The 21,990-nt window shown below is 36.4% G+C and overlaps 2 protein-coding genes across 2 annotated transcripts; one reads left to right on the forward strand and one right to left on the reverse strand.

Moving 5' to 3' along the window:
- The first annotated feature begins 1,933 nt into the window (after positions 1 to 1,933).
- LOC129797951 (cytoplasmic dynein 2 intermediate chain 1) lies at positions 1,934 to 10,643 on the forward strand. The gene is made up of 4 exons (XM_055840846.1): positions 1,934 to 2,021; positions 2,121 to 4,100; positions 8,721 to 9,656; positions 10,490 to 10,643. Exons 2-4 carry the CDS (start codon positions 2,559 to 2,561, stop codon positions 10,538 to 10,540), a joined length of 2,529 nt encoding a protein of 842 aa, XP_055696821.1. The 5' UTR covers positions 1,934 to 2,021; positions 2,121 to 2,558; the 3' UTR covers positions 10,541 to 10,643.
- A 2,402-nt stretch (positions 10,644 to 13,045) lies between these two features.
- Positions 13,046 to 20,839, reverse strand: LOC129797950 (WD repeat-containing protein 36). The gene is made up of 4 exons (XM_055840845.1): positions 19,975 to 20,839; positions 19,591 to 19,909; positions 19,090 to 19,524; positions 13,046 to 14,272 (listed from the first exon to the last, which is right to left on the reverse strand). Exons 1-4 carry the CDS (start codon positions 20,752 to 20,754, stop codon positions 13,107 to 13,109), a joined length of 2,700 nt encoding a protein of 899 aa, XP_055696820.1. The 5' UTR covers positions 20,755 to 20,839; the 3' UTR covers positions 13,046 to 13,106.
- Between the last annotated feature and the right edge of the window lie 1,151 nt (positions 20,840 to 21,990).

A 21,990-nucleotide genomic window follows, 5' to 3' on the forward strand; every position in this document is an offset into this window, starting at 1 on the left:
GACTTCCGGTGGCCATTAGAACGTCTAATTTATCGTATGATCTTTCCTTCAGATGGACACAATTATTTTGTTTGAACATTAATTGCTCAATTAAAAAATTTTCTTATCAGAAAAAAATGACATTTCTGAAACTGACCATGAACGTGCAAGCGAATTTACTCTGTCGTGGATCGAGCATAACTTCTTTATGAGGATCGACGATGTCTCTTCATTTTCAGGATTTTTAAGGCTTCATATAGAGTGTATAGTGCTCGTTCAAACTCGTGTAATATCGGAAATTTCTTACAAACAATTCAGGTGTCAAATTACAAATTGATTAATCTTGCAGACTTACTTTGCCATGTCAGCAATTAGTCTCATTTCAAATTTTAAAGTAGCCGTACTTACGAGGTCAAGAGATTTTTTTTCTGTGAAAATCTAAAATGAAACATAATTTGCTTTGCGCTTAATTGTAATACAAAATGAGTAATATTTAAAAATAGTTATTTTTAAATAAAAATACAAAATTCAATCTAATAAAAATATATTTTTCTTCAAAACTTTGCAGTGGATGGTACCACTTTATGGTGGTGTGTAAGTTTTACTTTTTAATGGTGGACCAAATCGATAGATTACAATAGATGTGAATATGAGGGATCGCATCTAAAATGATGTTTCCTGGAAAGTGTGCGAGAAGCCATGTTTTCTATGTGCGATCGATGAATGTGAGTCAAGTTTGTGAATTTTCTTCCACCCACAAAAAGTGCCTAGAAGATTTTTACATAAATCTGAACCCTAATAACTCCTGTACCCCCTGTGATAGTAGTTTTTCAGAAAAGTGATATTAATTGTGCACAATCGTCTCAACTATTGCACAGCAAAATTATAGTTTTGGTCCTGTTTTTTTTTTGCTTCCTGTGACTAGGAAAAAAGGATTAGACTCTCAATTTTTTCAGGAAAGATGGAATTTAAGTCTAGCTATTGAAATATATAGCCATATGTGAGATTCATAAAGGAATATGGGAGAAATATGAAGTGTTTGAAGGGAGCGTTTGTACGAACGATCAAAGCCTCCCCTATATGCTATTATTATTTATATATTATTAAACATTTTCAGGAATTCGTCTTACATGATTTAGGGCTAAGGAGATCAAAATTATGTAATAATAATATTAGGTTAGATTCTTAATGATTTCACCTTCTATTTTGTAGAAAAATGCTAGGATAAACGTATTGCACTCCTAACATTAACATCCTGGTTCATGCACATGGAAATTGCTCATAGCGTTTATATTATACCACGAAAACTTTTACCCAGTGCATAAAAAATGCAAAAATTTCAACAAAAATCTTGAAAAGTTTTTTTATGGAACAGTTAACATTTTTGCTGAAGTTTAATATTTATGAAACTTACTAACGACGTATGAAATAAATTTGATTTATTATAGATTTGATTTATTCAGTAATTAAGTACAGTAGAGTTCCTCAAATTTGAACATTTGGGAGGTATGGATGACATTTCTCACTCCTCAAATTAGAACGCTATTTTCAAAAATGTAACGTAAGTCAGGTGAAATGCACGTTCCCTAAATTAAGATAAATAAATTTAGAGAATATATCAATGTAATTTATTGTGAAATAAATGGAATTTGTTGCGGAAGTTAATATAATACGATAATATTGAGGAAACATAGAGAAAAATGGTTCTGCTTCAGATTCCACGCAAAACTTTCTTCACGTAACCTCAAATTTTGCACTTTGAACTCAACCGTCGTTCAAATTTGAGGAGTTCAAATTTGAGGAACTCGACTGTAATTAAAAATCAAGTTTGAAGTCATGAGATCGGCATGAGACCGAATGAGATCGGCACTATTTTTGGAAGAGATCGACAGATCGGCACTCGAGTGAACCGTGAGCGGCGCAGTTATCTGCCCCTTGGATCTCATCGATTTGAGGGAAAAACCCATAAAAAAACCAAAAATAAACAAAGTGTGAGCTCTCCGTTTCCTTGCAGGATATTGATAATGTCGAGGATTGTTAAGGTAAAATGATAATTCTACATCCTACCTGATATTCTGCTTGTTCATTTTTTCACGCACTCTTAGATTTATATTGTATTTTTCACACATTTTTTTTTCTAGGAAAGGATGCGCACAAATTTTTGTTTGTCTCACTTTTCTGCACAAAATCTTTGGTTATTTTGGTTTTTCCGGGAATATAGGGATTAATTAATAAATTTTCTTGGTCTCTTCAAGACCAAAGCGACAATTAAGTCGACTGATAGCCCTGCAGAAGCTCCAAAGAAACGAATAAGCAGAGTTCAGGAAGATGATCCAGCTAAGAAAACCCCGTCTAAAGGAGTTTCTGGGATTAAACCCAAGGTTTCAAGTCAGGTAACGTCCCATGTGAGAGCCGGAGAGAAAGTTTCAACTGCCGGAATCCGCAAACAGCCGTCCATATCTGACAAAGTGCCTTTGAAAAAACCAATAAAGATCGAATTGAAAACCACAACAAAATCCTCAAATAAATCACTTCCTCTCAAGGCTAAACCCATTCCTGGGTTGTCTAAGAACAATGTCATGTCCCAGGTGCATAATGTTACAGTATCCTCTCCTCCGTCGCAGCGAAAAATGCCTGAAATTCCTGAAATTGTTCATCTGCCGCGGGATCGAACAAGAACAAGGACACTGGATCCAGAAGAGATTGTTGTTCTGAAGAATAAACCTCAGCCAGAGCCTGAAGTACCATCTGACGAGATAGATTCTTCCATCTCGGAACCTGTAAAACCTGCAGTGGCCTTTGAAGTGAACTTTGAGGATGAAAAACCAAAGGAATCACTCAAAGAGAGGAAGAAGAATTCACCCGAAGAACAGGAATACAACTATGAGGATGATTTTGAGTCCTATGAATCAGATTTTGAGTCTGAGACTTCATCGAGGGCCGACAGTAAGTCCATTGAATTGTCCGAAGGGGAGAAAAGTGACTCAACGGAGGAATCTTTAGAATCCTCAACGCCAACAACATCCCCGGAAATCCATCAAAGTTCCAAGGATGAGGAAAGAAAACTCGATTCCGGAAACTACGAACTTCACATTCAACGTGAAAGGTCCCCTCTGGACAATATTGAGGAACAGAATGACTCTGGAGTTACTTTTGGTGAGGAAATTGTTTCCGGATTGCGTCGGGAAGTTGCAAAAAATTCCCGTGGAGACGAATTGATGAAGAAAATCTCCTTGGATATTATGACATTTTCGCTGTTTGAGCTGAAACCCATTCCCTATGACTACTACATGAAAGTCTACGGGCAGGGAAATACCGCACAGATCTCAACGCAAACGGATAACAATGAATTGGATCAGGATACACAGACTGAAGAAAATGAGACCGAAAGCATCTGGACACAGTGTCCTCCGACATTCTCCAAGGAAATCCTCCATGACGGCATGGGACTGTCGTATCACGAGGAGCGAATGGGCGTTGGAAGTGACACCAGGAGAACTCATAAATTCAGCAATCTCAATCAGATTTCTCTGCATCACATTGACTACGAGAGTCTCAATCAGTTCCTGCAAAAATCAGCCGTTGCCGTTGCAAGCATTGTGCAGAAGAAGTTGGAAGGGAAGACTCTGAAATCATCCACAATTCCCTCCAGTACAGGATACTACAATTTGTCCCTGGATCATGAAATATTCAAGAACTACCAAATATTGAGGATTTTTACCGACAGAGAAATACCCAATGTCCTCGTGACTGTTCACCATTTGCACGATGCTGCCCAGGAACCTCTCTCCTTTGCCCATTTAATGGGCGTCTGGAATATCCTGGACCCGAAATATCCCATGAAGATTTTGACCAGTTGGAGTGATATTTCTTGTGTCCTTGTTCACAAATCCTCTCCTGAAACAGTCATTTCCGCCTCTTCTGACGGATCCCTCTTGCTCTACGACATACGAGAATCCCTGCAGGGTCAAGAGGACGAGAAGATTCTAGGACAAGCACCTTGTCAATTGATAATCCCAAAGATACCCGATAATCCAACAGATATCGGCCAAATTGTCAGATTGAAGAGCATGGAGTGGAAATCTGAAGGGGATTTCTTCAAGGAATTCAACCCAATTCAGGTATTTATTCTATTTTTTTCAAAAATAAAATTGAAAATGGATCCGGCACACCTTTTAGATCAGGAAAATTTCATGAAATCAAGATTCAGTTCCTTTTCTTTCTCACACGTTTTGTATACGCCTATCTCTTTCTTTCGAACTCCAAATTCGGTTGAGCTAAATTTAATTTGCAGTGATGTTTAAAAGAAGAAGAAGAAGAGTGCAAAAGAGTGAGATAGACATATGCAATTGGTTTGAGAAAGAAAAGGATACGAATTTCGACTTCAGGAATTTATTCATACAAATTTCATTAAATCAAAATTCAATTTCCTTTCTTACTCAAACGTTTTGCATATGTCTATCTTTTTCTTTCGCACTCCAAATTCGGTTGAGCTAAATTGAATTTACAGTGATGTTTAAAAGAAGAAGAAGAGTGCGAAAGAGTGAGATAGACATATGCAATTGGTTTGAGAAAGAAAAAGATACGAATTTCGACTTAAGGAAATTTTTCATTCCAATTTCATGAAATCAAACTTGAATTCCCTTTCTTTCTCAAACGTTTTGCATACGTCTATCTTTTTCTTTCGCACTCCAAATTCGGTTGAGATAAATTGAATGATGTTTAAAAGAAGAAAAAGAGTGCGAAAGAGTGGGAAAGTCATAAGCAATAGATTTGAAAAAGAAAAGGATGCGAATTTCGACTTCAGGAATTTTTTCATTCAAATTTCATTAAATCAAAATTCACTTCCCTTTCTTTCTCACACGTTTTGTATATGTCTATCACTTTCGCACCCCAAATTCGGTTGAGCTAAATTCAATAATGATGTTTAAAAGAAGAAGAAGAGTGCGAAAGAGTGAGATAGACATATGCAATTTGAGAAGGAAAAGAATGCGAATTTCGACTTCAGGAAATTTTTCATTCAAATTTCATTAAATCAAAATTCACTTCCCTTTCTTTCTCAAACGTTTTACATATATCTATCTTTTTCTTTTGCACTCCAAATTCGGTTGAGCTAAATTGAATTTACAGCGATGTTTAAAAGAAGAAGAAGAGTGCGAAAGAGTGAGATAGTCATATGTAATAGATTTGAAAAAAGAAAAGGATACGAATTTCGACTTCAGGAATTTTTTCATTCAAATTTCATTAAATCAAAATTAACTTCCCTTTCTTTCTCAAACGTTTTGCATACGTCTATCTCTTTCTTTCGCGCTCCAAATTCAGTTGAGCTAAATTAATTTTCAGTGATGTTGAAAAGAAGAGGAAGAGTAAGATAGTCAGATGCAATTGGTTTGAGAAAGAAAAGAATGCGAATTTCGACTTCAGGAAATTTTTCATTCAACTTGCATTAAATCAAAATTCACTTTCCTTTCTTTCTCAAAGCTTTGCATTAGTCTGTCCCACTCTCTTGGTCTCATAATTGGACTGAACTAAATTTAAATTGGTATAATGTGCAAAAGAAGAAGAAGAGTACGGAAAAATATGACAGAAATAAACAAAACGTTACAGAAAAAAGAGAAATGAACTTTATGAAATTTTCCTCACCTAAAAGGTTTGACGGAGTTATGAAAAGCGAATTTGAATACATTCCGAGGATTCCGAGTTGCAAGCAATCCGAGGTTCTCTGTTAAGAATCTCAGCTATCGTAAGCCTATCTGGACGACCTATCATTGGCAATTTTCTGTTTTAAATAATTTGAGTATAAAAGTCATAGAAGTCCACCAAAAAAAGACATGGCAAAGCGTTCCAACTTTGCGAAGTGCTCGAACTCGAACTCGTGACCAAGATGCTATTCCTCAAAAGTGCTTTTGCATCATTTACCGTTTACCGGTTCTCAACCGATTTAAACCGATTTGTAAATCACTCCAAAGATCCCACGAAATATTTTTAAGAGTAATAAAATTGATTTTGGACAAAAATTACTTACCGGTTCATAATCGGTTTATTACCGGTTCAGAACTGATTTGAACGGATTTATAAATCGCTCAAAACATTGCCCAAAATACCTTAGTAGGAGTAATATTATTGAATTTTGAATAAAAATTATTTATCGGTTATGAACCGGTTCATTATCGGTTCAAAACCGATTGAAACCGGTGTAGTTTTGTCGGAAATTACAAGACCTTTCCAACGAGCCCAAACATGAGCCCATTTACCAGATAAAAGCTCTTTCTAGAGCCTTTTTTAACCTTTGACCTTGAAAAACGGTTATTAGGAATGATTTAACAATATTTTTACACATGGTCAATTGTCCGCCTGGGTAGTCTCTAAAACAGATTAAGATTAAGATTTGTCTATGGGTCGGTTATATTCCTTGCGGAACCGCTGCACCCAGGCCACTTATTTGGGCCCATTATGCACTCCCCATTCTCCTGTTCCATCTTAACCCCCAAGGCGAGTAAACCTGCTCCATATCACAGTGCTCTGTGTGCGTTCTGATACACACAGTACCGCTTTATATCACGGCAAACCAGCCTCGGTTTGTGGATCTGGGCAGTGAATGAGTATTTGTATTCGACTGAACTCTGCATGTCGAAACTTATTTCCTATACCAACCTCTCTTTTTAGGCGGTTCATTGTCAATGTATGTATTTATGTATCGCAGAGCATTGATGACAATAAATCATTTGTATTGACATTACTTTTCCATTCATTCACTGGACGAATTCGAGACTATTACAGCAGCTGAAAAATCTGCAGCTGCCTAGTCTCGAACCCTCGACCTCACAGTCACAGAGCCACTGCTCTATCCACTGATCCACTGAGGCCCCCAGTCTCTAAAACATATTCAAAAATGAAAAAAAAATCGCACGACGCATTTTCGAGCAATCCCAAATAAAACATGGTTTTGGAGAGGAAGGGGAGGGGTGGGGGGAAAATGAGGGGCATGTTAACGATCCTTGGGTCGACCTATGGAGGGTCCCCTTAGGTCCGAAGTCGCTATCTCTAACCGTTTGGCCTCTCGAGCTGGCGAAAGCCGGGCAGACAGACGGACTGAGAAATTGTCTGAAACGCGAAGATTTGTTGAGAAAAATGATTTTCGGGGGGCTGGAAGGTGGAAATTGGGGGGGGGGGATGAAAAAATCCAGGGATTATACTACTCCCTCCGTGCAGTTCGAGCAGTAAAATTGAAATTTTTTACCTTAGGCACTGCATACTGAAAAAATTGGAGTACAAACCCTTCGAAATTCGACTTCGAAAATTTTTCGGTAATAGCCCTTTTCGAAATAAACCAAAAGAAAACGATGATTTTGAAAGGGAAGGAGGGGATTTGGGCAAATGATGAATAAATGTTTAGAGATAACATTAACTTATGCAGGAGTCACCAAAGACCGGGAGGTGATATCTCTTACTTGACCTCTAGTCCAGTAACAAACTTTCGGACAAATGAAAATACAATAATAAAAGAAACATAAGTCAATTGTGTCTACTTTATCTATTGATTAACAGATTGGAAATTTCAAGACCTATCCAAACAATCAAAAATCCAAATATCGAAAATTCGATAACTAAAATTTATCGGTCGTATGGCTCCTGCACATCTTTTAGATCAAAAAATTTCATGTGGTCGAAATTCGAATTCCTTTCTTTCTCACATGCTTTGAATATGTCTATCTCATTCTCATGTATTCTTCATCTTCTTTTAAACATCTCCCCAAATTCAATTTAGCTCAATAGAATTTGGTATGCGAAAGAATGAGATAGTCATATGCAAAACATGTGAGAAAGGGATTCGAATTTCGACTTCATGAAATTTTCCTGATCTAAAAGGTGTGCTGGAGCCATAAAAAATTAAAAATGGAAAATTCGGAGTTTTTATAATATAATGAGTGCTAAACAGCTACTCCTCTGTTTCCTTCTCTATAAGCCTTCTTGTCTTTCATTTCTCTTGTCCTTATATGAAATGTATAAGCGAGAGTGAAAAAGAAAATGCTTCTCGGTAGGTTAGACAGAGATACCAGTATTTTTCCGCAAATATATAGATTTTAATGCATTTTATTTTCAATAAATTATTGTGAATAAACGAATTAAGATATAAAATTCAAACTAAAAGGAAATAAAAGAATATGAAATTCACTAACTTTTAGGCATAGTAATTGGCGCATAAAATGTTCTATTTAAGTGGGAGAATTATTAGAAGATCGATAAAACAGAGAAAAATGCACAATTTTAGTGCACTTTTTCAAAAAATCTTTAAAAAACATACTTTATTTTCATCGTAGGTTCTTGATATGTTTACAAGAGTTATAGATGATGAAATTACGCGTCATTTTAGCTTTATGTGACTACCACCGGATAATTAGGACCGGTGATATAAATTTTTGAATTTTATAAAACAGATAAAAACTAAAAATGCGTATTTAAAAAAATATAGATGTGACCCGGATAAACGGATTTTAGATTTGAGACCCTTAAGTTTTGGCACTCTCGCCAAAGACATATACAAAAATCTAAATTTTGTCGCAGTGTATTCAATAAATTTAAAAAAAACATAAAACTCAAAATAATTTAAAAAAAAAAAACATTAATATTTAGTTCATCTTATGGGAATTTTCTTAAAAAATGAAATCCAGAGTCCCAAAAGAGACGAAAAATTTTAGACTGCCACCCAAAAGCATCCTGAAATTTTATATTTAACACAGATTTGCTCCCTTCATGAAGACGGAATTTTAATTGTATGGGTCCTTGTTGAAACTTCCTCAACTGATCTCACAGTGGCATCCAGTGGGAATGCCTGTGATCACACTTTCAGCAACATAAAACTAATTCAGAGCAATATTTTCGATCTCCGGCCGATTTTGATGAAAGATAGACCACCAAGGAATAATTTTGAAAGGAAACTATCGTATTTTGAGAGTGATTTATTCAGTGATACTGCTTTGAGGGAACTTCAGGGAAAAGATAGGGCTAAGGATACAGATGTAGTGATACTCTGTACGGATTTTGAGGCAACAGTTGAGGGGTATTTTGTAGCCACAAATAAATCCTTCATACTGTTCTTCAATAAATCCCCTACAAGAGACAATATCATCAAAATTCCCTTAGAGGAAACTCACAGTAAATTCTATCCGACAATTATTGAGATGTGTCCTTCAAGGGAGAATTTGTTGATTGGCTTTTCTGATGGTTCAGTGAAATTGAAGCCAATTGTGGTAGAGGAAGAAGGAGCTTCTGGAGGAAGTTCTGAAGTAAAAGTAACCGATGAAGAAGTCGAAGAGAACAATCTAAGTGCAAAATCATGTGCCATTCAGAATATTGTGAAGAACGAAAGAAAACTCTATCATGATAGTCAAGCTCTCAATAATCTCGATAGTTCTGAGATGACAAAAACCTATGCATCTCCTCTGAATGACTTACAGAGAAGAGAACTGAGAGTTGAAGGAACTGTTCTTGGTGGATCATATTTCCGCAAGGAATTTGTCAGGAAGATTCAAATGACAAGAAAACACATTTTTGCTCTGTGTGGAGATCACCTAAAGGCATTTCACTTGAAAGATCGGCAGGAGATGGAGATGGAACTGAATCATTTGAAAATTGTCGATATTGGGTCAACTGATGGCTTTCTAAAGTCACGATTGGTAAGAAAAACGGTTTAATGATGCTATTGCAGTGAAAAGGGAAAATCTTTCTCCTGAACATTTTTTTTAGTTCTCTCAACGATGAATTGGCGTAATTGATTTTAGAGAGATGTCTCCAAAGAATGACCTTTATGAAATGTTAAAAGGAAATTCGTTGCAAAATGTCCTTCCAGTCACTGAAGAAGATCCCCATCAGGATCGAAAGCTCTGGGCAAAACTAAAAGTGTTTTCATCTTAGGATGACTAAAATTTTCACTGGCAATCGCAGGAGACATCCGTCTAAAATTATTTTTAGTACATGTCTGTTTTCATGAGCTTCTGCATTGTGGTGCTGTTCTATTGAAAAATGAACATGTTTTTTTTAGCACTCTGCTGTTCTCAAGTGCTTCTGTATTATTGACTTTTCTTTGTGTTGGTTTCTGTCTGGACTGTTTTCCCTAGTCCTCATCGTGTTTTAAAATTACCAAACAGTTCTAATACTTTCTGATTCCTTGTGTTGGAAAACAGTTCAGACAGAAACCAACACAAAGAAAAGCCAATTATGTAGAAATATTTGAGAACAGTAAAGTACTAAAAACAAGCATGTTCATTTTTCATTGGAATATCACCATTATCGACTGCTTGACGGTTTTAGAACACGACGAGAACTGCGGAAAACAGTCGTGACAAAAACTAACATAAAGAAAAGTCGATATGCAGAAGCCCAAGGGAACAGACATGTACTAAAAAAAGTATTCTGGAGAAAAATCTCCCCTTTTCATTCTTCAATAGAATAGCACCATAAAGGGTAAATGAATATCAATAGTAAGGATATCTTTCAATTTTTCTTGCAGGTCATTGCAACGAAGCGAGAAATACAAGTTTATAATTTTGATATATGCTGAAGAGGCTTATAATATGCATTTTGTTCGAGAAATTTGCTCATCTTTCCCCAATAACGATGTCCAATAGAGGGTTTGCGGTATCTTTGTTTTTTTCCATTTTGTTTTTTACAAACTTTGTTTTTTACATTTTGTTTTTTTCATTTTGTTGTTTGAGGGAAAGGGAAATTTTCTGTGTTTTGGGAAATTTTTAGTTTCGTCATTTGGGGCAAAGGGAAATTTACTGTTTTAGGAAGTTTTTGGTTTCGTCCTTTGGGGCAAAGGGAAATTTTCTGTGTTTTGGGAAGTTTTTGGTTTCGTCCTTCGGGGCAAAGGGAAATTTTCTGTGTTTTGGGTATTTTTTGGTTTCGTCCTTTGGGGCAAAGGGAAATTTTCTGTATTTTGGGAAAATTTTGGTTTTGTCCTTTGGGGCAAAGGGAAATTTTCTGTGTTTTGGGAAGTTTTTAGTTTCGTCCTTTGGGGCAAAGGGAAATTTTCTGTGTTTTGGGAAGTTTTTGGTTTCGTCCTTTGGGGCAAAAGGAAATTTTCTGTGTTTTATGTAGTTTTTAGTTTCGTCATTTGGGCCAAAGAGAAATTTTCTGTGTTTTGGGAAGTTTTTAGTTTCGTCCTTTGGGGCAAAAGGAAATTTTCTGTGGTTTGGGAAGTTTTTGGTTTCGTCCTTTGGGGCAAAGGGAAATTTTCTGTGTTTTGGTAAATTTTTGGTTTCATCCTTTGGGGCAAAGGGAAATTTTCTGTGTTTTGAGAAATTCTTGGTTTCGTCATTTGGGGCAAAGGAAAATTTCCTGTGTTTTGGGAAGCTTTTAGTTTCGTCTTTTGGGACAAAAGGAAATTTTCTGTGTTTTGGGAAGTTTTTGGTTTCGTCCTTTAGGGCAAAGGGAAATTTTCTGTGTTTTAGGAAATTTTTGGTTTCGTCCTTTGGGGCAAAGGGAAATCTTCTGTGTTTTGGGAAGTTTTCAGTTTCGTCCTTTCGGGCAAAGGGAAATTATCTGTTTTGGGAAATTTTTGGTTTCGTCATTTGGGGCAAAGGGAAATTTTGTGTTTTGGGTAGTTTTTAGTTTCCCCATTTGGGACAAAGGGAAATTTCCTGTATTTTGGGAAGTTTTTAGTGTCGTCATTTGGGGCAAAGGGAAATTTTCTGTGTTTTGGGAAGTTTTTAGTTTCGTTCTGTGGGGCAAAGGGAAATTTTCTGTGTTTTGGGAAGTTTTTAGTTTCGTCCTTTGGGGTAAAGGGAAATATTCTGTGTTTTAGGAAGTTTTTGGTTTCGTCCTTTGGGGCAAAAGGAAATTTTCTGTGTTTTGGGAAGTTTTTAGTTTCGTCATTTGGGGCAAAGGGAAATGATCTGTGTTTTGGGAAGTTTTTAGTTTCTTCCTTTGGGGCAAAGGGAAATTATTTTGGGTAGTTTCTAGTTTTGTCCTTTGGGGCAAAAGGAAATTTTCTGTGTTTTGGGAAGTTTTTAGTTTCGTCATTTGGGGCAAAGGGAATTTTTCTGTGTTTTGGGAGGCTTTTAGTATCGTCCTTTGGGGCAAAGGGAAATTATCTTTTGGGTAGTTTTTAGTTTCGTCCTTTGGGGCAAAGGGAAATTATCTTTTGAGTAGTTTTTAGTTTCGTCATTTGGGACAAAGGGAAATTTCCTATATTTTGGGAAGTTTTTAGTTTCGTCCTTTTGGGGCAAAGGGAAATTTTCTGTGTTTTAGGAAGTTTTTGGTTTCGTCTTTTGAGGCAAAGGGAAATTATCTTTTGGGTAGTTTTTAGTTTCGTCCTTTGGGGCAAAAGGAAATTTTGTGTTTTGGAAGTTTTTAGTTTCGTCATTTGGGGCAAAGGGAAATTTTCTGTATGACAAAGTTTCCAAAAAACAAAAATTACCGAAGACAAAGATTTCAAGGACAAACTGGGAAAAACAAAAGTGTAAAAAACAAAATGGAAAAAACAAAGATTCCCGATCTCCCAATAGAGAGAGTATGGTGCTACTCCAATGAAAAATAAAAAGAGAAATATTTCTCCTGAGCATTTTTTTTAGTACATGTCTGTTTTCATGTGTTTCTGCGTTATCGACTTTTCTTTATGTTGGTTCCCGTAACGGCTATGGGAAAATAGTCAAGACACAAAGAAAATTCGATAATGCAAAGGAACTTGAGAACAGTAGTGCTAAAAAAATGTTCAAGAGAAGCTATTCCATTGAAAAGTAAAAAAGGAAAATCTCGACCGTTTTTTTTTAGTACATGGTTAATAATGCTTCTGCGTTATCGACTTTTCTTCGTGTTGGTTCGTGTCACGACTGTTTTCTCCAGCCTTAATCCTATTCCAAACATATTAGAACAGACATGTACTAAAAAAATGTTAAGGAGAAAAATTTCCCTTTTCATTGCTCGCTGGCACAGCACCATTAGTCAAAGATAATGTAACCTGCACGAATTATTTTAATTCTTTCTATGTTAGATCCACATTAATAAATTTCTGAAACATCTTAATCTTTCTTTCACTTCAAATGACCAGAAAAACAAGTATACATCATTTTCCTGTACAACTTTATTTTCCTTTTTGCAAATATTTCCTCTTAAAATTATTTTTCCTAAAGAGATGCGTAATTTCTTAGCATTCCAACAACTCCCAAACCGTACAGAAGTTTCTCTTCCAGCTTTTTCCAGCCGCGTTCCTGCGCCTTTTCCAGGGGCTCCAGCATGGCCCGGAGCGCCTCTGACGTGGTCACTGTGTCCGCGTGCTCGCGCAGGAAGACTGCCAGGTAGGTTTGGGCCAATTCAAAATTGACATTTGACTTTAGCATGTCCAGAATCATCACTAGGAATTGTTCCATCAATTCAATGGATCCTGCTGCATCTGGAGCCAGGGATTTTATCTCGAAGTTAACCATCGAAGGACCCAGCTTGATAATGTGATCAATAGCCGGTTGGACATCTCCACTGCCAATTGTTTCATTGAGAATCTGCCCAAAAGCCGTGAAATTGCTAAAATCCTTGGGAATTATCACCTTAGACCCTTCCTGTGCCTTCCCGTCTCCACTGAGGTCGAATTTGAACTCAATTCCAGGAATTGTTGGCAGGAAAAATGGAGCATTCTTCTCCGTTACAACTGGATTCCGAGGCCTTGAGCGCTTCTTCAGTAAATCCAGGTGAAAAATATTCTGCCAGCGACTACTCGTAGCAGCAGACATTGTAATCAATCCAGCATCCAATTGTTCAGGACTTTCGTATTTTGTCGCAATTTCTTCCCCTAGATCCAATCCCTTGGCAAATTCCTCATCTAACTGGGCCACATCGATGCCCTCTACAGACGCTGGAAGGTCCACAAGGGGCGCTTCAGAAGTGGGATTGAGTGCTCGTAGGGAAATGTGATCAAAGAGAGTTTTATTGGCCCACAAATAAACACCCAATTGATCAATGTGCGCTGTAGCCAGGAAATCTCCCGTTGGTGACATGGTCAGAGAGACACAAGCCACATCCAATTTGAAATGATCAATAAGGTAGGCCGAAGGAATGTCCCAGACTTTGATGGTAGCATCCAGCGAAGCTGAAATCAACCATCGACTGTCCGGACTGAAGCAGCAATCGGTAATTGGAGCTCGATGGCCAACAAATTTCCTCACCACAACTTTCGTATCGCAATCCAGGACATTCAGTGTGAAGTTCTCAAGAGGAATACATAGCATTCCACTCTCACGATGAGCTCTGAACATCGTAAGACCATCTTCCATACGAATACGTCCAATTGATGTTTTTACTAGAAGGAAGAATGGAATGGAGGGTCTGATATACAGCCATATGGCTTTAAACTAATTAATTTAAACTTCTGGATTGAATCTTGATTGACGCGCGATTTCTATGACGATACCGAGTTTTTTTTTGTAACATCCACTCCCTAATTGAAATATTTGTGGTCCAAAGAGTGCTACTTAAACGCTTGTTTTTGGACTGATGAAATTCTTTTTTACTTCTTCTAAAAATCCATAGAATTATTTACTGTTTCATTAAGAAACATAGTATAAAAAAATTATCAAAAATATTAAAGAAAATTTATAAAATAGTGATAATACTGAAATAAATCAGCATGTGCTAACTGGGTCGCCTTTTCGCTAATTCACTTTTAATTAAACCTTTGAATTTAAAATACTTTTTTCACAAGGAAAAAAAAAAACAATGAGCCTAAACACAAGTAGATTTTGATACTCCAAAAGTGTCTTGGATAAAAGGTAAATGGAACTCTATTTGCACAAAAAGTCGTTGATGTTCGAAGAATTCAAATTCAATTTCGAATTTTCTTTTCGAACAAGGTGGGGAAAATTTATCAAATATCACACTAAAAAGCTGGCAAAAGAGTTACTCAGTGGCTCCGTTCAGTAATAACCTTTCGAAGAGACAAATCGAGCTCGATCACAAGTAGATTTTGATTCTCCAATAGTGTCTTGGATGAAAGGTAAATGGAATTCTATATGCACAAAAAGGCGTTGATGTTCGAAGAATTCAAATTCAATTTCGAATTTTCATACTAAATTTTCGAACAAGGTGGGGAAAATTTCTCAAATATCTCATTAAGGAGATCGCAAAAGAGTTGCTCAGTGATTATGGAGTGATTAAATACTGGGGAAAGAACAGTAAACGTCGTTGTTCTGTTTTTTTCCTCACAACAATGTGAAGACCGTCACATTTTGACACTTGAGCACTTCGAAATTCGAACAGGATGTAACTTCCGCCACTTTGCGAGTAAGAACTCTTTTTTGGATCTTCAAATAGACTTTCGAATTTTTCAAGATCTACTTCTGTACTGAAAGTTTGAAGATACAAAGACACTCTACAATCAACAGATTTACCAGATCCATTCGAAAGTTGACCGGAAGTCTAAAGTGAAAGTTCACATATTCGCCGCTGGAGCGCTGGCTCTTTTCCAATTTCGAATTTTCGGTATTCTTGACACCTCAAATATCAACCAAGTCAACAATATGTATAATGCGTTTGTTGCAAAGAATGATTTTCTTCTACAGTAGAGTCTCTCAAATATGAATCTCTTAAATTCGAACGACATTTGGATTCAAAATGCCAATTGTGGGATTATGTTGAAAAATTCATATTCTGGACGAATGAAAATAATATTTATGTGCTTCTTCTTGATTGTTTGTTTACATATATTCTGATCGTATAAAATGAAAAAGAAGTATGTTACCACTAAAAATTGCGAGAAAGTACGGGAATTTGATTCAAAGTACAATTTTATCTCACATAAATATCATTAGTTTTAAAAAATTCGTTCGAATTTGTGAGAAATGTCAAAAATACCCCCCGAGCGTTCGATTTTAGAAGACTCTACTGTAGTTTTTCTTTTTCGAATGTCAGGATAACAGAACGTTTCAATTTCAATCATTGAAATAATTATTCTTTTCATAAACTTATCCATTTTTGTGCAAGTCGTTGATTTAAGTTTTCGACCTTCCAACAGGTTTTTAGGTAAGTTCTCTCTGATGATATACCTTCGAATCGGTACAATATGTACCCCAACCTGTAAGAGCTGTCAAATCGGGAAAGTTATTACCGAACTGAACTTTCAACAGCTTCTAAGCGTGGTATTTCACAAATTTTTCGAACTTTCTGGGAAAGTTTTGTTTCAAAAATTCGAAATTGTGAGTTCTTCGAACGTCAACGTCTCTTTGTGCAAATAGACTTCCTTTTGCCTTTTAGCCAAGACACTATTACAGACAAAACTTGAGCTTTAAATGAACGGACTCGGTGTGCTCTCATACAAAGTTTTCTCAAAAGAAAAAAAAAAAAAAACATTTGAAAAGAGATTTCGAAAGCCAAAGAAAAGATATTTTTACTTATCGTTTCTTATGCGTGGGTGCGGCTGAAGTATTTCCTGTTCGAATTTCGAATTTGTCTCGCGAGTGTCAAAATGTAACAGGTTTATTGTGATTTGTAATTCCCCTCATAATTACCGAGTAATACTTTTAAAACCTTATTAGTGTAAAAAAAAACAAAAATTCCCATTTTGAGTGAAAATTTATTTTGATAATTCGAAACTGTGTTTGTATCCTTTGAGCATCAACGACATTTTATGAAAATAGAGTTCTATCTGCCTTTTATCCAAGACACTTTTGTAGAATGAATGTCCAGCTCTGAGTAGAAAAACTGTGGTACTTCACAGTTTATAATCCCAAGTGAAATTTTAGTATGACAATTTGTGCAAATTCGAACCAATTTACCTATAGCCGAGACACTTTTCGAGAATAAACCTTCTGTAGAAAGTAATTTAGCCACCACGCGGATAAAATGGGAAGTAGAAATATATCTTTTCTTTGGTTTTCAAAATTAATCTTTAAATGGTTCAAAGTTCGAATGTCTTTTCTCTTGATGCAACTCCAGCTGTAAGCACTTGGACTCCCTTAAACGGTTAGGAAGAGGTATCTGAAGCCTCAAGCTGAACTCCTAACTTTCCCTAAAATCTAAAGCACCCGCCTTTAGTTTTTCGCAACCCAGAAAAATTTTGTCGGAAAATAATTTAAAAATGCTTAAAGGGACTATTGCAATTATCTCGTACAACACACCATTTGGCCTTAATCCGAGACACTCACCTTCTTCGAAAAATAGTATAGGAAAACGAAATCAAAATTCTTAAGTTGGATTTAGGGCAAAGCCTTACCATTTTTCCTTAATGTAAGCATTTTCATTGAAATTCTTATGCAAATTCTTAATTACCGTATTACCTTATCTCATACTCTGCGGCACTATGTGAAAATAATATAAGAAAATTAAAAAAAAAATAAAACGAAAATGCAATAAACGGTGAGGAGAAAAACTGTACGAAAAACTGTAGCATTTTCATTTTATTTTTTCAATTTTCTTATATTTTTTTCAATTAGTGCCACAGAGTATGAGATAAGGTAATACCGTAATCGAGAATTTGCATAAGAATTGCAATGAAAATGAGTACCGTCGTTGCGGGTGACTTTGCACTCTGCTGTCCGTAAGACTTTCATAAATTCTAGCACTTATTGATGGTCTTCGCCGATCCGGTCTACCATGTCAAAGTATAAAAGCATATGTTAAGTACCAAGTAAGGTACAATGATCCCCAAAAGGATTCTTGTAGTTTCAGTAATAGTCAATGAAATGCTAATATAGGTATTTTGTCAAAAAAACGGCTCCGTGAAAAAGTTATCTGAAGGTGCAATTCCAAAATCGATTTCAGAGTAGTAAATTGCCCAAATCCAATCTAAATTTATCTGGCTAGAATAATCCACTTCGATTTTGTTGATTATTTTTATTAAAATATTGTTTTTCCCTATTATCCTCATAAAAACGCATGATTTAAGTTATAAAATTGCATATTATTGGTCTTTCTAAAGCTTTATTATAGAAGTATTTGGTTAAAAATTATCCAATTTCTTGGGAACGTAGGGTAAAATTACCGAGATCTACAAGATGGTATGGTCGCCATCTTGATTTGACGTTTCTGTCCGTCATTTTTAATATCTGCCAAAAGAAAAATCTCATCTGATTGAGCTGAAATTTTAGTATGTTGTAGCTGATGTCAAGGCCTTTTCAGAACACATATAAAATCCGACCTAGGTCAAGTGATTGTCTGGATATAGGGGCTCCAAGTTCAAAATTTTGACATTTTCATGAATACTGGACTAAGGGGCGAGTTTTTTTTTATCAAAACCATCACAAAAAAGACAACGCTATCGTTAGGCGATGAGATCTAACAAACAAACAAAAAGAAAAGTAATGTTTTTGTTTATAATAGCGCATTATTTGAGAATCTTAAAAACTGTTTTCGCAAAGATGAAAAATAAAAAATTATTTATATGCACTTTTCGTTTATTTTTTTTAAAATTATGTTAGATTAAATAAATATATAAAATAAAAGTCTCAACCATTTTTAATGATTACTGAGGCATTTCGTTTAAGTTTCAAATATTGAAGATTAAAAAATAAAGACCGCCAAAATATGAGCGTTATAAAATTTTAAACTTTGAACCTCTGTATCTAGGTAAATGCTTAACGTAGACTGGAACATAGATATGTTTTGAAAAGGTCTTGACATCAGCTACAACATACTAAAATTTCAACCCAATTGGATGAGTTTTAAGATTTGACAGTTATTCAAAATGGCGGACAGAAACGTCAAATCAAGATGGCGACCACGTCATCTTGTAGATCTCATGCATCTTACCCTTAGATGTGAAGATCTTCATTGTCGTTTATTATCAGAAATTGTTGATTTTTTAACATTTATTAAAAAGTGCAGTCACTCGCACCTTATCCCAAGTGCAAGCCTTTTTTCTTGATTTCTTTTAACATAGTAAAATTTTGTAAAATTAATGTTAGTGGCACAAAATCCATTCATTAACAACTGAATACAAATAATTTTACTCAAAAACCCCCCTCCCTTTACTTTAACTGACTACTTTTAGAGGGTAAAATTGAAAAACAGTGAAAAAACGTGCAAAGTCATCCACAATGACGGTAAATTAAGGAAGAACGGTGAGAATTTGACTGTCAATGTGATTCTGCCTTTAGATTTCTAAATTATTTTTAATGCACTTACCGTTGGACTTGAAATTCCAGAACTTTACGGTTCCATCGGTGCCCCCAGAGATGACGTATTGATTGAGAGCATCCACAGCAACTCCCCGGACGGCGTTGTCATGCGCAGGAGCCCCGTAAGTTGCCCGATGGAGCCCTGATTGCACATTGAAGCGCTGAACGTCGCCTGAAGTGTAGCCCACGACCAGGAAGTTGCCGCAATTGGTGAGACAGATGCAGGTGGCCTCGACCTGGAGGAGTCGCTGCCGGTGCTTCTCATCCGTAGCCTGTGGCCTCAACTTCAGGTCGCCCATTTTGCTGTTGTGAAACGACCACGTAGTCACGAGATCCAATCCTGAATGAATGGCTGCAATGTTGTCCCATTCCTTCTCCCTCGTTGTCTCGCTAGTGAACTGGACAATTGGCGCCATGAGATGGACATCCTCGTACTTTCGATCTGAAAAGGAGCTCGAATCGTGAGAAAATGATTTCGGAAAGAGGATTTTCCGGGTAGATTAATTACTTCTTTTTGCGGCTTTTCTGTTGTAACTGGCTCTGCCCAGGGATCTATTGATCTTCTCGGTGATGCTGTTGAAGACACGAAGAGACGAATCCTCCCCGGCTGACAAAATATTGCCACCTTTGGCACCGTGAAAACGAACACAAAGCGGAGGAGCTGCATGTCCCTCCCGGAAACGCAGCAATCGGGCTCCTCCGTCAGGCATATCGAAAATCCACATCTTCAGGGAATTGTCTGGGGAAGTGGAGATGAACAATGGCTCACTGGGAAGGCAATACAGTGTCGTCACTGATTGCGCGTGAGCTGTCAATTGATTGACAATCTGCAAGAGAGGTCGATTGATGAAGGAAATCCTCCCAGGAATGAAATTCTTCATGAAATTTTCACCTTACGCTTCTCCAGATCCCACGATACCACCTCCCCATTCGTACTGGACGTTATCATGATGGGATGACCATCTGTCCGGAAAGAAATCCCCGTAACTGGACCCCAATCCTGACGAAATTCCATCAGAATCTCGTCAAATTTCAAATTCAGCAACTTCACTGCTCCATTCTGGAGTCCCACTGCCACAACATCAACAGCCGGAGCTTGTTCCAGAACCACAATTCGACTGTCCAGTGGCTGGAAGGTGTGTATCAACTTCCCATTCTTGATATTCCACAGCTGAATGAGTCCCTCTTCACTGCCCAGGAGCATTTTGTTGATGTAAGTGGCCGGATGGGCGATTGCGGTGATTTTAAATGAGTCCATGGCAAAGGGAATATCTAAATATACACTCTCTGCCTCAATATCCCACACTTTGACCACACTCTCCTCATCCACGGCCACCAGATGCTGCCCAAAGGGCAGCAGAAGCACAACATTTCCACCATGCCCTTCATAGCTGTGATGCAGCTGATTTCCCGCTCGCCATGCAAAGATTTTCCTAGCACTGGCTGAATAGACATACCTGTTGTCCGAGGCGATGCACGTGATGTCTTCTGGATGAATCCTGCCCACAGAAATCAACCGGAAATGCTTGCACTCATACGCATGAAGGGAACGTCCGATGCAAGTGACAACAATATTGGTTTTTCTCTTTCTCATGTACTTAACTGTGGCCGGAATATGATTTGTCACATAGCCAAGGGCACGATTTCGGCGGAAAATCACACTCCCAGACATTTTCTCACAATTTTCACGGTGTTTTTCTCTGGGGAGGAAATTCAGCGCGTGTTTACAAACAAAACACGTGGGGTTACTGGCTGCGTCGCGGCTGCGTATATTTGGACTTTGATTTCAAATTCAAAATATTCAGCACTTTTAACGTATTTTTAGAACCCAGTGAGCATGACAAAATCAAAATTTTCCAAACAACCCTATAGCAAAAGGGAATTCTACCGAAATGTTCCACAAAATTTCTAGGGAAATTCCCATGGATTTACAAAGGATTTTTTTCGTGGTATATATTTTCAAAGGAATTTTCGTGGATTTTATGTGGATTTTTCCACCTAAATAAAAAAGAGTGCACAGTAAAAAAATGTGTAAAATTTTACTAGTATAATAGTGCAAAATCGACCATTTTAGTTTTTTAATTTAAAAATGTTTAAAAAATGCACAATAATTTGGTAATTTATTGTCACGTGATTGAAAATTACCACTATTATAGTTGAAAAATTTTCAACAATTTTGTTTAATTTGAAAATGTGTAAAATTTTAACACTATAATAGTGTGAAATCGGATAAATTAATTCTTTAATTGCGATCTGTGTAAAATGTCTCACTATTATAGTAATAAAAAATTTCCGACAATGTTTTGTAATTTAAAACTGTTGAAAAATTCTAAAAATTACTACTATTATAGTATGATTATAGTTTTTCACATTATTATAGTGTAAAAAAATACACAACTTTATGGTATTTTTTGTCACATGATCAAAAATTAACACTATTATAGTTTGGTCATAATTTTTCTCACTATTATAATGTGAAGCCTTGTGTATTTCAACCAAATTTGTTGAATTTTTAAACAAAAGTTGTTGAATTTCCAGACAAAAGTTGTTGAATTTTTAAACAAAAGTTGTGTAAAAATTGTTGAATTTCCATTTAAGACATATACTTCAGTCGAGATGCTTTTCATTGGGCAAAAGTCATATAAAAAATCAAATATTTATATTTATATGTATAATAAGTCTATCGTGAAGATCCGAGCATCAGATGTAATCATCTCGCTTTAACTCTTTCGCGTCCCACTTTTATTCAGCAGATGAATTCATGTAAAATTGAGTTTTTCCTAATGCTTTATGACCAAATATAATAGTTCAGAGAGGAAAAAAATTTTCCATTGCGTGAAAACTCGGAAAAACCCCGGGTCATATATGACCCTGTTGTCCTCAAGGGAAGTGTACATACCATTTTCAA

This window comes from Phlebotomus papatasi, chromosome 1 (assembly GCF_024763615.1).
Source record: "Phlebotomus papatasi isolate M1 chromosome 1, Ppap_2.1, whole genome shotgun sequence".
In the NCBI taxonomy this organism is placed as follows: Eukaryota; Metazoa; Arthropoda; class Insecta; order Diptera; family Psychodidae; genus Phlebotomus; species Phlebotomus papatasi.

Coding starts and splice junctions, on each gene's coding strand:
- LOC129797950 (XM_055840845.1), bottom strand. CDS start 20,754: ATGTCTGGGAGTGTGATTTTCCGCCGAAATCGTGCCCTTGGCTATGTG. Junction 19,910..19,974: donor GGGATCTGGAGAAGCGTAAG/GTGAAAATTTCA, acceptor CCTCTCTTGCAG/ATTGTCAATCAATTGACAGC. Junction 19,525..19,590: donor CAGAAAAGCCGCAAAAAGAA/GTAATTAATCTA, acceptor GCTCCTTTTCAG/ATCGAAAGTACGAGGATGTC.
- LOC129797951 (XM_055840846.1), top strand. CDS start 2,559: ATGTCCCAGGTGCATAATGTTACAGTATCCTCTCCTCCGTCGCAGCGA. Junction 4,101..8,720: donor AGGAATTCAACCCAATTCAG/GTATTTATTCTA, acceptor TATTTAACACAG/ATTTGCTCCCTTCATGAAGA. Junction 9,657..10,489: donor GCTTTCTAAAGTCACGATTG/GTAAGAAAAACG, acceptor TTTTTCTTGCAG/GTCATTGCAACGAAGCGAGA.